The following is a 16,715-nucleotide window of genomic DNA, read 5'->3' as shown; positions in this document are numbered from 1 at the left end:
GCCGACGCTCTACCGCAGTGCCAAACCGGTTTCAGCGATTTTTGTCTTGATGTTCAAATGTAGTCCAGCTTTGGCACTTGCTTCTTTCACTTTTATAAAAAATCATTTCAAATCTTTGCTACTTTCTGCCAGTAAGATGGTGTCACGTGCATATTTTGTTATTGATATTCCTTTTACCAATTCTCACTCTTCCTTCCTCTGAATCTATCTAACTTTTCTGTACAGGTTCTGCATACAAATTAAACTAATAGGGAGACCCAAAGGGACCCATGTCTGACACCTCTGCCTACAGGAAACACTTCTGTCTCTCTATATTCTATCTTGACAGTGGCTTCCTGTCAACAATACAAGCTACACCTCAGAAAAATCAAGTGCATGATCTATGTAAAAGTTCGTGGGGGGGAAAATATCTGCGGTTTCCGCATTTTTTATAAAAAGCATGTGTTAATATTGATTACATAAATAAATGTTTAATTTTGCACAAAAGAAGAAAAAAGTTCTGGACTAGATTCTAGCTTTGAATCAGTATCCTCACCTGGAAAATCGTATCATTCCATAATGCAGTGAGGGGAAAAGGCAAGATAGGAGAGGAAAGGACACTTCCGAAGGAAAAGGAGGGAAGATCTGATTGGAAATGGGCCCACAGCCTCCTCCTCTCACTCTGAATATGCAACCAAAGAACTTAAACAATGTTTGCAAAGATTTTGTTTGATCAGTTAACCCAGGACAGCCTTTCTGTAAAAAAAAGCAATACATCTTGTCCGCCAGATTAACTAAAAATATCTTCCCGAAAAAGCCACTAATTAGGTCAACAAACTTTGCCTCGTCCCTTTCCGTTTATGGGCATGGTTTCACAACAGCGCCTAGTTGAGCAACTTGCAATGGTGAGCTTCTTGGCCCTACGTGCCACGGTCCTGTACAGAGGGTGACTATTGAGCAGTTTCAGCCTTCCTGGAAGGGCGCCTGGTGCTGACCGAAGGAAGCAAATAAAAAGGATAGGCGCGTCGAGAGAGAGCAAGCGAACCTGAGAGCAAGAGGGGGTGTGGGGGCAAAGGGGGCGTGGAGTGACAAAGAAGGTCTCAGAATTGACTACGGGTGGCAGCCGCCAGGAATTTCTGTGAATGATCTCAGAATCTAGACGCGCTGAGCAACCCCCGGGCTGGGTGGGGACGGGGGAGGGGGGGACGGGGGGGGGGGGGGGGGTGGGAGGAAATGTGCTTAGTTTTCGGAAAACATCGAACCGTACCGGGAAGAGAGGAAATGAGGCCAGCCCATGGCGCGAGCAGTTTGAGATGCTCTTCAACTCCGCACTGCAACTTCTCAACAAAGGACTTACAAAAGACAGATGTTGCTTCACAAAGAACACGTTTTTGTTAGCTTAGAAACCGCACACTCCCACCTTTCCATCTTTCCTCTGCAGCCTCCAGGCGTACCCCCAAAACGAGAGGCAAGGACCACTTCTAAATCTGACTTAAGTCTTAAGAGCCAGCTGGAGAAACTACAAATCCCAGGACGCACTGCGGCCGCACCCAAACACCGACGGACTCGCCGGAGAAACTACGAATCCCAGGGTGCAGCGCGCGGCCTCGGACCACGTGCAGGCCTCTGAGAACGCTTAATCCTGCGGGAAATGGATTAGGGTCGCCCGCTGCATGCTGGGAATCCGAAGCCCTGGTATTAAATGGGTTGAGATCTGCCAGTGCTTGCTGTTTCCCCCGCTACCCCAGCCTGGAGTACTGCGGTCCAGGGAGAAGAGAAGGGAGCGCCGTGCATTTCCTGTGGACGGAAATAGGCCGCACACTCCCCGCCTCGCCAGATACCCATCTCCCGCGCGTCGTCCGGAGCGTCGGTGAGTCGACGGAAGTGATTCCCCGAACTGCCCCGGAACCCACGGCGGCGGGCTTGTGGGGGTGGGGGGGCGGCCCTGGAGTGGGGGCTGTGGCGGTCGGTGCGCGGGGACCTGGCGCGGCGGCTGCGGGACTGACGAGTGAGTCGCGGGGCTGGGGCGGGAAGGGAGGTCCCGGTCCGCGTGGGGAACGGAGGAGGCTCGCACGGGGCGCGCTCGCTGCCCCGCTGCCCGCCTCTCCCCCTTTGGGCGGGGAAGGAACGGAAGCTGCCGACCTCCCGGGGCCTCCGCTGCCCCCGGTTTGGGGGAGGGGAGAGGAGGGCGGCGGGACCTCCGGCGGCGCCGCTCGGTGGGCTCGGGGAGGCGGTGGCCGGGGAGCCGGGGCCTTCGCGGGGCTGCGCGCGCGGAGGGTGGAACCCGGAGCACGGAGCTCCGCCGCTTTGTGTGTTTGCGCTCCCCGTGTGCACGGAGGCTCGTCCTGTGTTCGGAGGCAGGCGGTCCCTTCGCTCCGGGAAAGGGCCCCCTCGCTCTTCCCAGCTACGGGAGGTTTACCTTCTGGGCGACTGGCTGCGCGATCGGGGCCGGACCCGGAGGCGGGGGCTGGGGGGCGAGACCGTGGAGCATCCACCGCCCAGGCTTGTCGGAAAGGAGGTGTCCAGTGTCAAGTACAGGGGCCATGAGTTTCTCCCATGAAACTAAAACCTCGTTAGTAACCCATAACTGTGGAGTTGGTGTCACTCGTGCCGGTATTTCTATTCTGCATCGCCTTCAGAGTAGAAAACTACCGAAATAACTAGTTATTTTCAAACTGCCAAATTTGCTTTTTAATCCCCCAATGTTTCCTATTCTGTTTAGTGGACTAAAACGATAAATCTCTAACCTCCTTTACATTTGTCTGATTCATGATCCTGAAACATCACAGTTTACACGTGAATTCATTCATTCTGGAGATAACAATGGCAAGGCATCAATTATGATCCAGCCATCGGGGACATTATCGTTTATTGTCAGTGATTTGGGGTTCATACCTAATTTTTAAGTGTATGCATGAGACTTAAATACCACTCCAAAAATGTGTATTGTGTATACATTTATCGCAAATTGAGTATGCCAGTTTCGTTACTTTATGGTAGTTCTGTAATATAATTAGGCAATAATTTGTGGCCACAAGTTAGAATCAGCTTTATATATCACGTTCTAAGGTAGTATTAGTTTGTCTTATAAAATGGTGTTTGGGGTTTTTTTGGTAGATTTTTCATTACTAAAAAGTAAACTGAAAGTCTTTGCAGTTCCACTGATATGTGCTAAAGAATTTTAGCTAACCTGTGCTAAATGTTTACTGTTCCTAAGATCAGAAAAAGCCCAGCCCAGTCCGCTGTAGTTGCTCAGTGGTTGGATTTCCAGTCAGGGCACATGCCTTGCTTGTGGGCTTGGGGCCTGCAGGAAGCAGCTGATCCATGATCCTCTATCATCATTGTTTCTCTCTTGCCCTCTCCCTTCCTCTCTGAAGTCAAGAAAAAACAATTTTGTTTTTTAAGAAAGAGGATATACTATAAGTAAGCAAATATAGTTTCAGGTGGTGATAAATAAACGTGAAGAAAATATAGGAAGATCAGAGAACAAGATAAAGAGTGTCTAGGGTGAGGGTGTCTGATTTTGACAGGCAAGTGAACAAAGATCTACCCCTGGGAGGAGTTGATGTTTTGCATGAAGACCTCAGTGATAAAGAGGACGTGAGAAAAGAAATTTAAGATAGCAGTGACTGCAAAAGCAAAGACCTTAAAGTAATGAACTTGACCTGTTATAATTCTAAGGATGCCAGTGTGCTAGTATATAGTGAAGGAAGAGTGATGGGAGATGAGATCAGAGTGACTAAAGATGAAACTTGATCCACATTTTTTGTTTGTAATGAGAAGCAGTGAGAGGATTTTGTACAGGGAAGGAACATCTGATTTATGCTTTTGATGACTGGTTGCAGGGTGGAGAATAGACCAGATTGGAGGAAAATGAGGAAACCAACTCCTAAGGAGGCTTGTGGCAGTGTAATCGGACAGTCAGTGGGTCTGTGCTGCCTGTCACACTTGAGTCAATTAAGCAGAGGCAGAGTTGAATCACATATGCGTGTTGATTCCAGTACTGCCTGCAGTATGGGAGAGCAGCAGGTCATTCACAAAAATCTGCTCTGCAGCCCGCCATAAGCTAGCTACTCATATAGGGTGGAACAAGGATTATGTGGAGAAGTAGACTATACGGGCTGGGGTGGGACTCCTTGTTTGGGCAACAAGGTTAATTTTTCCTTGATATCGATAATAGGCAGTTCTTGAATGTGAATGGTTCCAAGGTTGGCTCCCAGGTCAGAATGTCCTTTCTCTAACCAACACAAGGCAGTCCTGGTTAACATGAGCATGGTTAATAATTCCCATAACCTTAGCTAGTCCCCAATCTTCTATTTTTGCCCCTACAGTAGATCAGTTGAGAAGTGATGGCTTGAACTAGAGATTGTAAGTTAATGAGAAGTAGTTTGATTTGAAATATAATTTTAAGATGGAGCCAAATGGGTCTTGCCTTCGTGTCTAGGAACTCCTATTTATTTATTTATTTATTTAGAAATCTGTTTTGCCCAAGGATCTGGCTGAACAGTAGTGCTATTTACTGAAATGAGGGTTGGGGCGTTTGCATGGTTTCTGAGGAATAAAGAGATCTGTAAAGGATGTACTGAGTTTGATAACCAGTAGACAGCTCAGAAAATGCGCCCTAGCCAAGTTGGATTTCCATAATTGTTTCTCAGGAAGGATATCTGGCTAGGGAGATAATCTGGGAGTCAAATTTTATAGGCGATATTTAAATCTTTGGACTGACTGGAGGACAGTGAGTAGAGAGTGTGAGTGGTGAAGAGGGCAGATGTGTGCGAGCACTCTAGTCAGAAGAGCCAACAGTGATGGAAACAGAAAAGAATGTGGCATCTGTTATACTAAGGGAAGGAAATGTTTCAGGAAGGAGGCAGCAGTCGACTGTAAAACCCTGCTCCAGTAGGATAGGATTAGATATTGATCATGTGACCAAATAAATACTCAGGTCCTCGGGATACATCGGAGATCCGAGATCCGTTTGTTCCTATATTCCCAAGGTGCGATGAAGTACGGAAGCACCCACATAAGCACCTACATCACTCACATGGAAAACACGGCAGTAATGCACTGAAACAGTAAAAAAAAAAATTAAAGATAACAATTCCTGACTTTTACTTGTGGTAAATAAATAAAAAACATAAAGCACCTATGAACATACATCAAAATGACAGAACTTTTTCTTTTTTTAAATACTGTAAGTGGGAGATGACAACGTACTCAGTGAAACAACGTCAAGTGGGCCAAAAGTGATTAGGGTAGGTTAAGGAGAAGTGGATGGTAGTGATGATGTACAGCATTTTCATGTGTTGATGGAAATAATGATAACCACAAACCCTGGATAGATGTGTTCAAGTGGAAAGATTAATCTTGGATAGAAGGATGGTTTCTATTTAATTTTTTGAAACAGAAGAGTAGACAGACTTTATAGGGTATACATGCAGGTAGGATGAAGGGGGAAAGACCAGGCAATTGAAGTGATTGTTTCCGGTTTTGTTTTGTTTTGTTTTGTTTTTCCACAGAGGGAGAGAGAAACATCAATGTTAGAGAGAAACATCGGTTGCCTCCGTCACTCACCCCATTTGGGATTGAACATGCAACCTGGCTATGTGCCCTGACCAGGAATTGAACCCACCACCTTTCGGTGCACTGAATGACACTCCAACCTACTTAGCCACACAGACCAGGGCTAAAAGTTAAGACCAACCAAAATGGTTAAACCTTACAATCAAAGGAGGAGATGGTAGGTTATATGACATCCATTGGTGATAGATTAGTGATGGGGAGAGAAGGGGAGGGAGGTCCTGTGGAACTGGATAAAGAAACCTACATAATAAAAGGCTAATATGCAGAGACCTAATGATGGAATGACATCACTATGATGCATGCTGACCACCAGGGGACAGACACTCAACGCAGGAGCTGCCCCTGGTGATCAGTGCACTCCCACAGGGGGAGCACCTCTCAGCCAGAAGCAGGGCTCACAGTTGGTGAGCACAGCCGCAGTGGTGAGAGCCTCTCCCGCCTCCGAGGCGATGCTAAGGATGTCCTATCGACAGCTTAGGCCCAGTAAGCCCTAGGTAGGACATCCCCCCAGGTCCCAGACTGAGAGGGCACAGGCCAGGCTGAGGGCAACCTCCCCAAGCATACGAATTTTGTGCACCAGGCCTCTAGTAAAATGATAAACACTTCTTTTACTTAGGTGGGTACAGGATAGTTAATAGTAAACAATTAACATGATGACAATAACAGTGAAGGGACTTGTGGTATCTGTCGTGGGCCCAGTGCATTTGGTTGTGCCCTGAGGGGTTCAGGAAAAAAGGAAGTTATCCTGACATTACCTTACCCCGAGATGCTAAAAAACAGTAAGGTCTGTTAAGGTTAAGATTGACCTTGTCCAGCCCTAGCGGGTTTGGCTCAGTGGATAGAGTGTCAGCCTGCGAAATGAAGGGTCCCAGGTTCGATTCCAGTCAAGACCACATGCCCAGTTGCAGGCTTGAGCCCCAGTAGGAGCCCTGCAGGAGGCAGCTGATCAATGATTCTCATTGATGCTTCTATCTCTCACTCTCCCTCCCTCGCTGAAATAATAAAAAATATTTTAAAAATGCAAGATTCTATACTTAAGTATATACTATACAGTGTGAATACTTGCTCATATTTTTCAACTCAAAACAAAGGAATTTGGAGCTCATTCTGTCAGGGAGATTAGGTAGTTTCCAGTAGTGAAATAGGTCAGTGGAAACACAAGGCTGGAGCCGGAGAGTTCTGTGTTGTGTGCGAGCCTCTCTGCTAAAGAAAGATGGGAAATTGGGAGTTCCAGGCATTTGTGGTAGAAAGGATGAAAGGGTTCAGTCATGAAATGGGAGAGCTGAAGGGGTCTTAAAGACGAAATTTAGCCCCTCCCCCCTTTCTTTTTTTCATTTACAAAGTGAAGAAACAGAAGTCTTTATCACTTAACCTACTTGCATCTCAAGATAGAAATTCGAAGATACTGAATTTGTTCTAGGAAACATGAAATTCCAGAAATCATTTACTTACAGGAGGAATACATGTTTCATACACTTGCATTATAATTAACAATTTATGGTAGTGTGCAAAATGTGAGATTGATGTTTTGGTTATTGTAATTTAATGAAATGTGTCTGTACCCTAAAGACTTTAAAGTTAAATTGTTTTAAAAATTAGAATTCATGCGTGGCTCAGTGGTTGAGTGTTGATCTATGAACCAGGAGGTTGTGATTTGATTCCCTGTCTGGGCACCTGCCTGAAATCAATATAAATATATTTTATAAAAGAATTAGAATTCATATTGACTTAATTCTATTGTGAAAGATAGAATACTGTCTCCTACCTTAGTCACTTGCTTCCCTCAGCAAAAATCAAAATAATTCAGTAAACTTAAATAGATGTCCCCAGAAAGAACTGTTTTTTTTGTGGTTGTCTGAAAGTTCCAAGTTTTTTAAGGTCAACTTCAAGGAAAAACAAAAAGAATTTGGTCAAAAGCATAGTGCCATTGAATAACTATCTTGTTGGAACACTCAGGATAATACTATCTATGTCTGGCAAGTACGTTGTTGTATATGGCTTTACTCTCTTAACATGACCACATAATTACCATTGTGTGCTGGACGTGTGGGTCATAATCAGAGAGCCTCCCTGCCTTATGGAAGCATAGCTAGTTAGGGGGACAAATATATCTAAAAAGACACCAATAAAGGCAGCAGCCATGAAACATTCGTGTCTAATAGTGAAGAAAACTATTCATTCCTCCGTGTAGGAGAAGATGGGAAAGGGTACTGTTGGCTAAAGTATTAAGACTGTTTGCCCAAGATTTAAATATAGAAGCAGTGTCATAAGTTGAATGGCCAGAATGAAAATTTTAACTCGTCCTCAGAGACATGAATTCATTAACACCATAAGCTCATTCTAGGCAGGATATTCTGATGCCTTTTCAAGCCTCTTCAAATAGGCCTGAACATTAGGTAATTTTTGGTTAGTGTTATTTTGTTTTCCATATTACACATAGTTAATAATCATCAAGTTGACTGACCATTGTTCCCTTCATGCACTGCTTGGTTCTACACTATAATATTTAAATTACTACTTAAATAATCCAGGCAAATTAACTGAAAAACTATTAGAACTATTAGGACAGTTCTGCAAAGATGGATACAAGATCAACTGAATGAATTTAGAAACTTTTCTTTAAAACAGCAGCAATAGCCAAAACTGGTTTGGCTCAGCGGTAAAGCATTCGTCTGCAGACTGAAAGGTCCCGGGTTCGATTCCGGTCAAGGGCATGTACGTTGGTTGCGGGCACATCCCCAGAAAAGGGGTGTGCAGGAGGCAGCTGGTCGATGTTTTTCTCATCGACGTTTCTAGCTCTCTATCTCTCTCCCTTCCTCTCAGTAAAAAATCAATAAAATATATTTAAAAAATAAATAAATAAAAATAAAACACCAGCAATAGTCTTTCCTAAAGTATAATAGGGAAACGGACCCCATTCATAATAGAAACTGTACCAAAAAATAGACCTAACAATAAATGTGTAATAACAAAAAGGGGATTGCCCAACCATTGAGCAAAACATGTTTATTAGGCTATTATAATTTTAAAGGGGGGTTATTGGTCAGGTACAAACAGGGTTGATGGAACAGATTATAACCTAGATGTCCAATCAGAAATAGGATGGGCTTTTCAGTGTTCAAGAGTACTAGATTTAAAACTAATTTTATTGTAGGCCCTAGGCTCACTAGAATTTCTATTTGTTACCAAAATATTACAAAATTATAAAAGTAATGTTAAATGTAATACTCAGAGCACAATGATATCTCAGTCGGGCCTTTGTTCTCAAGCTGTCCGCTGCCTAGACACTCAGCCCACTGCTTCTTGACCACTTGCTTTTTGCCTTTTTCAAATTTGCAGAACTAAGCTCAGTTATGGAATAGATGCTCAAATGTTCAAACAGATTTCTGCCACCCCAGACTTAGATCTCTCTAGGTAATTTGTGGGCTAAGTCCAAATTTCCTCACACTTCAAATATTTTTAGCTCCTAGCTAAGAATTAAGATTTGCTCTTAATTCTTGTTGATATACTCCTTTATTTGTTAGTGATAGGAGCCTTCCTCCCTCTTTAACCCTTGTTTAAATGCTGGAGTTTATTTACTATATTAAGAAGTCTGGAGAAACTGTTGCTACCCAAAGGGCTTCTATGATGTCACTTTACATGGTTACCTAGCTGCTGCTAGTTAAGTAAACATTCTAGATATTTTGCTCTGAAAATTTTCCAGATAGCAAAGTTAGCACTTGAAATTCTTGTTTTAGCTTCCCTAGCATTTTGTCTTTTTAAAAATATATATATATTATTGATTTTTTACAGAGAGGAAGGGAGAGAGAGAGAGAGAGAGAGAGAGAGAGAGAGAGCGCGTGCGCGCGAGAGCGAGAGCACGCTCGCGCTAGAAACGTCATTGAGGGTGAGAGAGAAACATCGACCAGCTGCCTCTTGCACACCCCCCACTGGGGATGTGCCCGGATGTGTACATGCCGCTGATTGGAATCTAACCTGGGACCTTTCAGTCCGCAGACCGATGCTCCACCACTGAGCCAAACCGGTTTCGGCGCATTTTGTCCTTTTTAAATATTTTTTGTTTGTTTGTTTGTTAAGAGAATGATTACAAAGCAGTATGAACAGAAGAAAATAATGACTGATTAATTTTTAATTGTCTACTATTATTATCATAAAATGACATAGTAATGTATTTTAATTTTAGAGAATGCAGCACAGCTCTCAGCAGTAGTGGCTGTTTTAACTGGAGCCAGTATGGCAGTATGGAGTAGTGGAAGGGAGTGTGCACTATTGAGCCTGCCTCCCTAGGTTTAAATCCTGAGGCTGCCACTTAAGCTGTAGAATCCTTGAGCAAGTACCAGCCTCTGAGTGTTTCCTCATCTTTAAAATTCTTCTGTGGAAATGTTGGTTTAAAATAAGACGATGTATATATGATGTTTAATGCAATATTTACCACTTACCAGGCCCTCAAATTCTTAGTAGTATTGCTACCCTGCCTCCATTAGAAACTGTACTTTAAATATCTCTCTCTGTGCTTAGCCAGTGTTCTAACTGGTGATTTCTGCTTTATTCCATCATTACCCGGAACAAGCATTTATCTTCTCTATACAGCAGGGATGTTACCGTTTTTTTTTAAGGTGCGGATGACATAAGTTATCTCCAAGTTTCTTTCTTGCCCTAAAATGTGACTTATTTTCTTCACCCTCCCCTAAAGTATTAGCCAGAAATTTCTTAGAGAAAAGGATAATGAAGTTTCTTAGAGAAAAGGATAATCACTAAAAATAATAGTGATATTAATAAAATCCTTCTTTGAAGCAATGCTATTAAAATACAAATTACTGAAAACATGAGCCTTTTTTATTTAGTAATCACCATTTGTAAAATTTAAGATTTCTCAAAAAAGTATAAAATTTTACCACTCTTCTGTTAAATTACAGATTTTTGGCAGCCTATATGCAGAAGGGATAAAACAGATATTGATGTGAACATTTACATAAGCGGGCAAGCTTTACCTTTTTCCTTCTCATGAAAGGTACTTCATGTCCTTGGATTTATCGTGTTGTCATTCATTCAGCAAATATTTTAGTGTCTACCAGAATCAAGCAGATGTAGTATAAATATGAAGATGATTAAGGCCAAGGATCTCTTTCAAGCTTAGTTTAGGTCCTAATGAACAGCATGTGTTTTTAAGACTTTCAGAATAGGTGCCTAAAAGGAAAAGAAAAAAAAAAGCCAAGACTGGTTTGGCTCAATGGATAGAGAGCATTGGCGTGGGGACTGAAGGGTCCCGGGTTCGATTTCGGTCAAGGGCATGTACCTTGGTTGCGGGCATATCCCCAGTAGGGGGTGTGCAAGAGGCAGCTGATTGATGACTCTCTCATCCATGTTTCTAACTCTCTATCTCTCTCCCTTCCTCTCTGTACAAAATCAATAAAATATATTTTTTTTAAAAAAAGAAAGAAAAGAAACAAGTTCGTATTTTGACTTTATTGTCCGGAAGGTGATCATCTTTTGTCAGATGTTCAGAAACTTGATACTGTTCTACCGTGTGGGAACTAGGAAATTCCTGCTTAGCAGAGAGGCCTTAAACTTGTAACACCAAGGACATATTAAATAATGGTGAAGAACATGTCTTAATATGGCTTTGTTATATTTTCAGGAAACTACTGAACTTCCTGTGGAAGCGAAGTAGAATTTCATAAGAACAAAATGGGTAAGTTTCATAAGAAAATAACGAGTATTTCAACTGGTAGAAGCCGGTTTTCCCACTCCACTTCAATGTCAGTGAATGCAAATGCGAATTAGAAAGTGGTCAAAGTAGTTTAATTCAACAACCTATGTTTATAGTATAATCTTAAAAGACACATCAGTACCTTTATAAAATTTGTGATTCCTAGTGAGTAGTTTACCTTAAAATATTAGAAACTTTTCCAACAGATATATAAAATGGTTTAGCTTGCAAAAAAATACTAGAAGTATAAATTTAAATAATTGGTAATTATTTTTTTTTTTCTCAGAAATTGGCAAAACTGCTGAGAACCTGTATGCTTGGATAGTCAATAACTTAGAAGTTATTGCATCTTTATGAGTCCCCCAGCCATATATATATATATATATATATATATATATATATATATATATATATTTATATTTTACTTTCATTAAAATTTTATTACATTTTTCTGAACATCCAAAATTCTTGCATTACCTGTTCAGTCAAGCAAGTGTACAGGATATATATATATTTTTTAAAGATAAGTATTTCAGGTGATGGAATTAAAGTCTTGCCCTTATTTATTTATTTATTTATTTTATTGATTTTTCACAGAGAGGAAGGAAGAGGGATAGAGTTAGAAACATCAATGAGAGAGAATCATGGATTAGCTGCCTCTTCCACACCCCCAACTGGGGATGTGCCCACAACCATGTTACATGCCCTTAACCGGAATCGAACCTGGGACCTTTCAGTCCGCAGGCCGATGCTCTATCCATTGAGCTAAACTGGTTTCGGCTAAAGTTTTGCCTTTTTTTAAATTGATTTTTAGGAATAGAGGAGGGGAGGTGGGAGAAAGAGAAACATCAGTGTGAGAGCACATCTGTCGGCTGCCTCCTACTGGGGATATCCCCAGTGCATGGGACGACACACAACCAACTGAGCCACAACGGCCAGGGCTAAAGATTACTATATGAATATTTTGTTTGAGTCTTCAAATTTGAATTTGCTGCTGTGTTCACAAAAATATTATTAATGCTTCCTTGTAAAATAGTGGTAAATTTTCACCCAAAGTAACATCCTAGAATGTAGAGTTATTGTGACATTGGAAAATGTCTAGAGAATAATAAACAAGAAGCTTAAAATCTGTAAAATCTTGGTAGCTATTACCCACGAGAAATCTTTCTGGTCTGAGTTCCCCAAATATTAACTTGGTAAACCTTTTATTGTTCATAAATTTTGTGATTCAAGTCATTTTACTATTTCATTTAGATGGAGAAGAGAAAACCTATGGTGGCTGTGAAGGCCCTGATGCCATGTATGTCAAATTGATATCTTCAGATGGTCATGAATTTATTGTAAAAAGAGAACATGCATTAACATCAGGAACAATCAAAGCCATGTTGAGTGGCCCAGGTAGGAACATTTCCTTTATTTTCTCTTCACATATCTTCACTTCTAATGTTTGATGAATGTTTTAAGTTGAGTGAAATGACTCATAACACTTAAAAGAGACAGTAACTATTTGAACATCGAATAATTATGTTGCATTGGGGAAAAGTTGGTTTCTGCCAGACCCTGTTTTTAATTAGTTACCCTAGTTTCAATAAGAGCCGGTTGGTTACTTGGAAACAGGAAGGTTTGTTTTCCTATGTTAGTGTCCATGGTCAGCTTCTCTACACAGGCCTGGTGATTTGTGCTCCTGCTTCTATAGAAGTTATCCATAGAAGATACCACCTCCAAATATCTATTCTTAACGTTTTCTCTGCGGTAATTTTTCTTGGGGATTGTAATTTCTGGAACATATGGTGACTTCTATGTTTAACTTTTGGAGGAAATGCCAAACTTTGCACAGTGGCTGAACCATTTTTACATTCCTACCAACATCTATGAGGGTTCCTTATGTGGTTTTATCCACATCCTCACTGACACTTCATTTGCAGTTTTTTATTCTAGCCATCCTAATGGGTACCAGTAGTGTGTCATTGTGGTTTTGATTAGCATTTCCCTAGTGACTAATGATGTTGACTATCTCTTCATGTGCTTGCTGGCTATTTGTGTATCCTCTGGAGAAATGTCTCTTCAAGTCTTTTGTCGACTTTTTAATTGGGTTGTTTATCTTTTCTGTTGTTGAGTTGTAAGAGTTCTTTATAAATTTTGGACACTAGATTCTTATCAGATACATGATTTAATATTTTCTTCCATTCTTTTTCTTAGTAGTATCTTTTATTCTTTTCTTTAAAAAAAAAAAACATTTTCTTTGAAATACCTTTTTTTTAATGTATTTTTTATTGATTTCAGAAGGAGAGAGAGAGAGAGAGAGAGAGAGAGAGAGAGAGAGAGAGAGAGGGAGGGAGGGAGGGAGGGAGGGAGGGAGGGAGGGAGAGACATTAATGATGAGAATCATTGATTGGCTGCCTCCTGCATTTGCACCACCACCACCACCAGGAAACAAGCCTGCAACCCGTACCCCCGACCGGAATCGAACCTAGCCCTGAAATCAGTCCACATGAAGCCAAACCAGCTAGGGCTTTAAGCATATTTTTGTTGATTTCATAGAGGGAGAGAGATAAAGGATCATCAATGATGATAGAGAATCATTGATTGGCTGCCTCCTGCACGTCCCACACTAGGGATCTAGCCTGCAACCCAGGCATGCGCCCTGACTGGGAATCAACTGTGACTTCCTGGTTCATTGATTGACACTCAGCCCCTAAACCACGCTAGCCAGTCCTTAGTTGTATCTTTTGATCTATCTAGTTGTATCTATCTCTTATCCCGTTGCTGTTTTTGTTTCTTTTAATATATTTTATTGCTTTTTACAAAGAGGAAGAGTGAGGGATAGAGAGTTAGAAACAGCCTCCTGCACACCCCCTTACTGGGGATCGAGCCTGCAACCCGGGCATATGTCCAGACCAAGAATCCATTGTGATCTCCTGGTTCATAGGTCAACACTCAACCTCTGAGCCACTCTGGCCGGGCCCTAATCCCCTCCTCTAAGGCTGCCAGTCACGTGATTAGAGCCCATCCTAATAAATCCTACTTTCCTTTAATTACCTCTTTAAAGACCCTGTCTCCATGCTCACTTTGGCAGTACGTGCACTAAAATTGGAATGATAGCATGGCTCCTGTGCAAGGATGACATGCTAATTTGTGAAGCATTCCATATTTAAAATGCTTTCTGAACAGGGCCGGGGGGGTGGAAGGGGGGAGAGAAAAAGACACCCCTCCCCAAATACATTTGAAGTGCTGGGCGTAAGGACTTCCACATAAGAATTTTGCAGGAACACACGTCAGCGCATAACACGCCTTTTTTTTTTCTTTTATAGGTCAGTTTGCTGAGAACGAAACGAATGAAGTCAATTTTAGAGAGATCCCTTCACATGTGCTATCAAAAGTGTGCATGTATTTTACTTACAAGGTTCGCTACACTAACAGCTCCACAGAGATTCCTGAATTCCCAATTGCACCTGAAATTGCACTGGAACTGCTGATGGCTGCAAACTTCCTAGATTGTTAAATAAAGTAAATTATAATAAACTGTTAACTTTTTTCAGTATTTAATACCTGTAGTTCAGTTAGTAATTTTTTCATATATAGCATGTTGCCTGTGTGCGATTGAACTCTAAAGTTCATTGCAAAGCAGACTATCGTCTCTTCTTTTGCATAGCACAGTTGAAATTTGTTTGCTACATCAACAGATTAAGGACATTTTCACAAATTGAGAAGTTAACAAATAGGCTAGCTAGTTTTGCCTTACCCTTTGGGTGTGATTTTTAAAATTAGAGTGGTGGCAATACAGTAAATGCTGAACTTGAGTCATATGTGAACATATTCTACAGGTAAATATTGGCCTATGTATTTTTATGTTTTTAGGTATGTTTTTTTTTAACCTATTCTGATCTTATAGCCATCATTACCATTATTAGAATTATGCAAATAATTGCATTATAAACATGTTTATAACTTAGCCAAATGTTGATTTTTATAACTGTCAAAGACATGAGTTGAAATTTCTTATGTGTCTTTTGATAAAATGCAGTATTGTTTAAGTGTATCTTGTCTTTTTGTTCATTGCTACAATTTAAGAACTTTATTTAAAAGCAATTTGGAAGATTACTTGGTACGGCTGTTGGAACTGTAGCCACATGGTCAATAAGTAAAGTACATGACCTTGATTTCATGTTTTCTGTGCATTTTGGCCAATCCAAAGTACTGTATTTTCATTGACTATAAAGCTTCCTTTGCAATATTCATTCTCCTTACATAGTCCCTTGTTGTGATTATACTTCTTAAAAGACTCACTATGAACTTTACCCACATCTTAAAATCTAGAATATTCTGAACAATTCCAGTCTTCCTGCATCCAACTGAAATGTTGTAAAATATGACAAACATGTGGACAGATTCAGTGCAATTCTCATAATGCACTTTGATACAGTATATGAATTATCTTCTAGTAATTAAAATGTGTCCCAATAAATATGCCCATCATTTGTGGGTCTTCTACTGATATCTAATTTATGAAGAGGTCATTCAACTTTTATACCAAGCAGACAAAAAGGTGTGACAGAGCATCTCTGCTGAGGCCTGGGAGAAAAGAACTGTGGTTTGGTTTATTACTTCTATCTTAGTAAATCAAGACTGTCATTAGGGTTTTTAAGTTTTCATCTTAGTTCTTCAAGACTTGTTTAATATGGACCAGTTTTTATGGAAACTGCAAAAACCATAAATAACCACGATCTGTAAACAATTTTCCTCTTAAAAAACTTAGCATTATACTTTCCAGCATATGGAAAACAGCTAAATACATATGTTAATTCCATATACTTAGTAACTTCTTAAGATATTCTGGTACATATTTTAGTATAGAAGACTATCAAGTACAAGAATTATATTCTGCTACTTGAGACAATGTCAATTATAAACCTAAATAATTAAAGGTTAAGGTAATAGCTAGAATCAAGTTTTACTTTGACCAATTTTAGTAGGTTACTTTTTATGTTAGATCCACAAGTAACCTTAAATTAAAATACTGAAAAAGAACTGAAAGATTAGGACAACATGTATATCTTGTGGCAAATGGTACTTGCATGTAATAAAGGCTCTGTTGACTGAAAGGTTTAATGAACACTTGGTGTTTGATCTTTTTAGCCTTAATTTTGTCTTCCTGAGGATTCATGTAACTATTTGCTTCAGGACATTTTATTGAACAGCAGGGTTTTTATTTGGTTAAATTTAAGAAATTAATTTGATATAGCATGGAAACTATCAGCTTCCTGACACTTTGTAATTAGTTTACATTTTAAATTATGTGCAAGTTTCCTTTATATCTTTTTTCTGCACATACAGTCCCACAAAATCCTGTTTATTCGGTTAACATTTAATTTTTGTACTATCTAGAATCTATTTTGTACTATCAATAGATTCTAGATCATGCTTTCTAGATTGCTTATCTTTTAAG

General features: G+C 40.5%; 1 protein-coding gene, 1 long non-coding RNA gene and 1 pseudogene across 2 annotated transcripts; all 3 read left to right on the top strand.

The window, feature by feature from the left end:
• Window positions 1-1,913: 1,913 nt before the first annotated feature.
• On the top strand, window positions 1,914-14,815 carry ELOC (elongin C). The gene is made up of 4 exons (XM_036437155.2): window positions 1,914-1,987; window positions 11,198-11,251; window positions 12,524-12,667; window positions 14,581-14,815. The coding sequence occupies exons 2-4, from the start codon at window positions 11,248-11,250 to the stop codon at window positions 14,769-14,771; spliced, it is 339 nt and encodes a 112-aa protein (XP_036293048.1). The 5' UTR covers window positions 1,914-1,987; window positions 11,198-11,247; the 3' UTR covers window positions 14,772-14,815.
• Window positions 6,699-16,371, top strand: LOC118718370. Its single transcript, XR_004987784.2, has 3 exons — window positions 6,699-6,708; window positions 7,206-7,208; window positions 14,992-16,371. It is a non-coding gene; the product is annotated as an uncharacterized LOC118718370 (long non-coding RNA).
• On the top strand, window positions 14,330-14,424 carry LOC118718724 (annotated as a pseudogene).
• Window positions 16,372-16,715: the final 344 nt, after the last annotated feature.

This window comes from Pipistrellus kuhlii, unplaced genomic scaffold (genome assembly GCF_014108245.1).
Source record: "Pipistrellus kuhlii isolate mPipKuh1 unplaced genomic scaffold, mPipKuh1.p scaffold_m20_p_14, whole genome shotgun sequence".
Taxonomy (NCBI): Eukaryota; Metazoa; Chordata; class Mammalia; order Chiroptera; family Vespertilionidae; genus Pipistrellus; species Pipistrellus kuhlii.
This window is presented reverse-complemented; position numbering and strand designations above follow the sequence as displayed.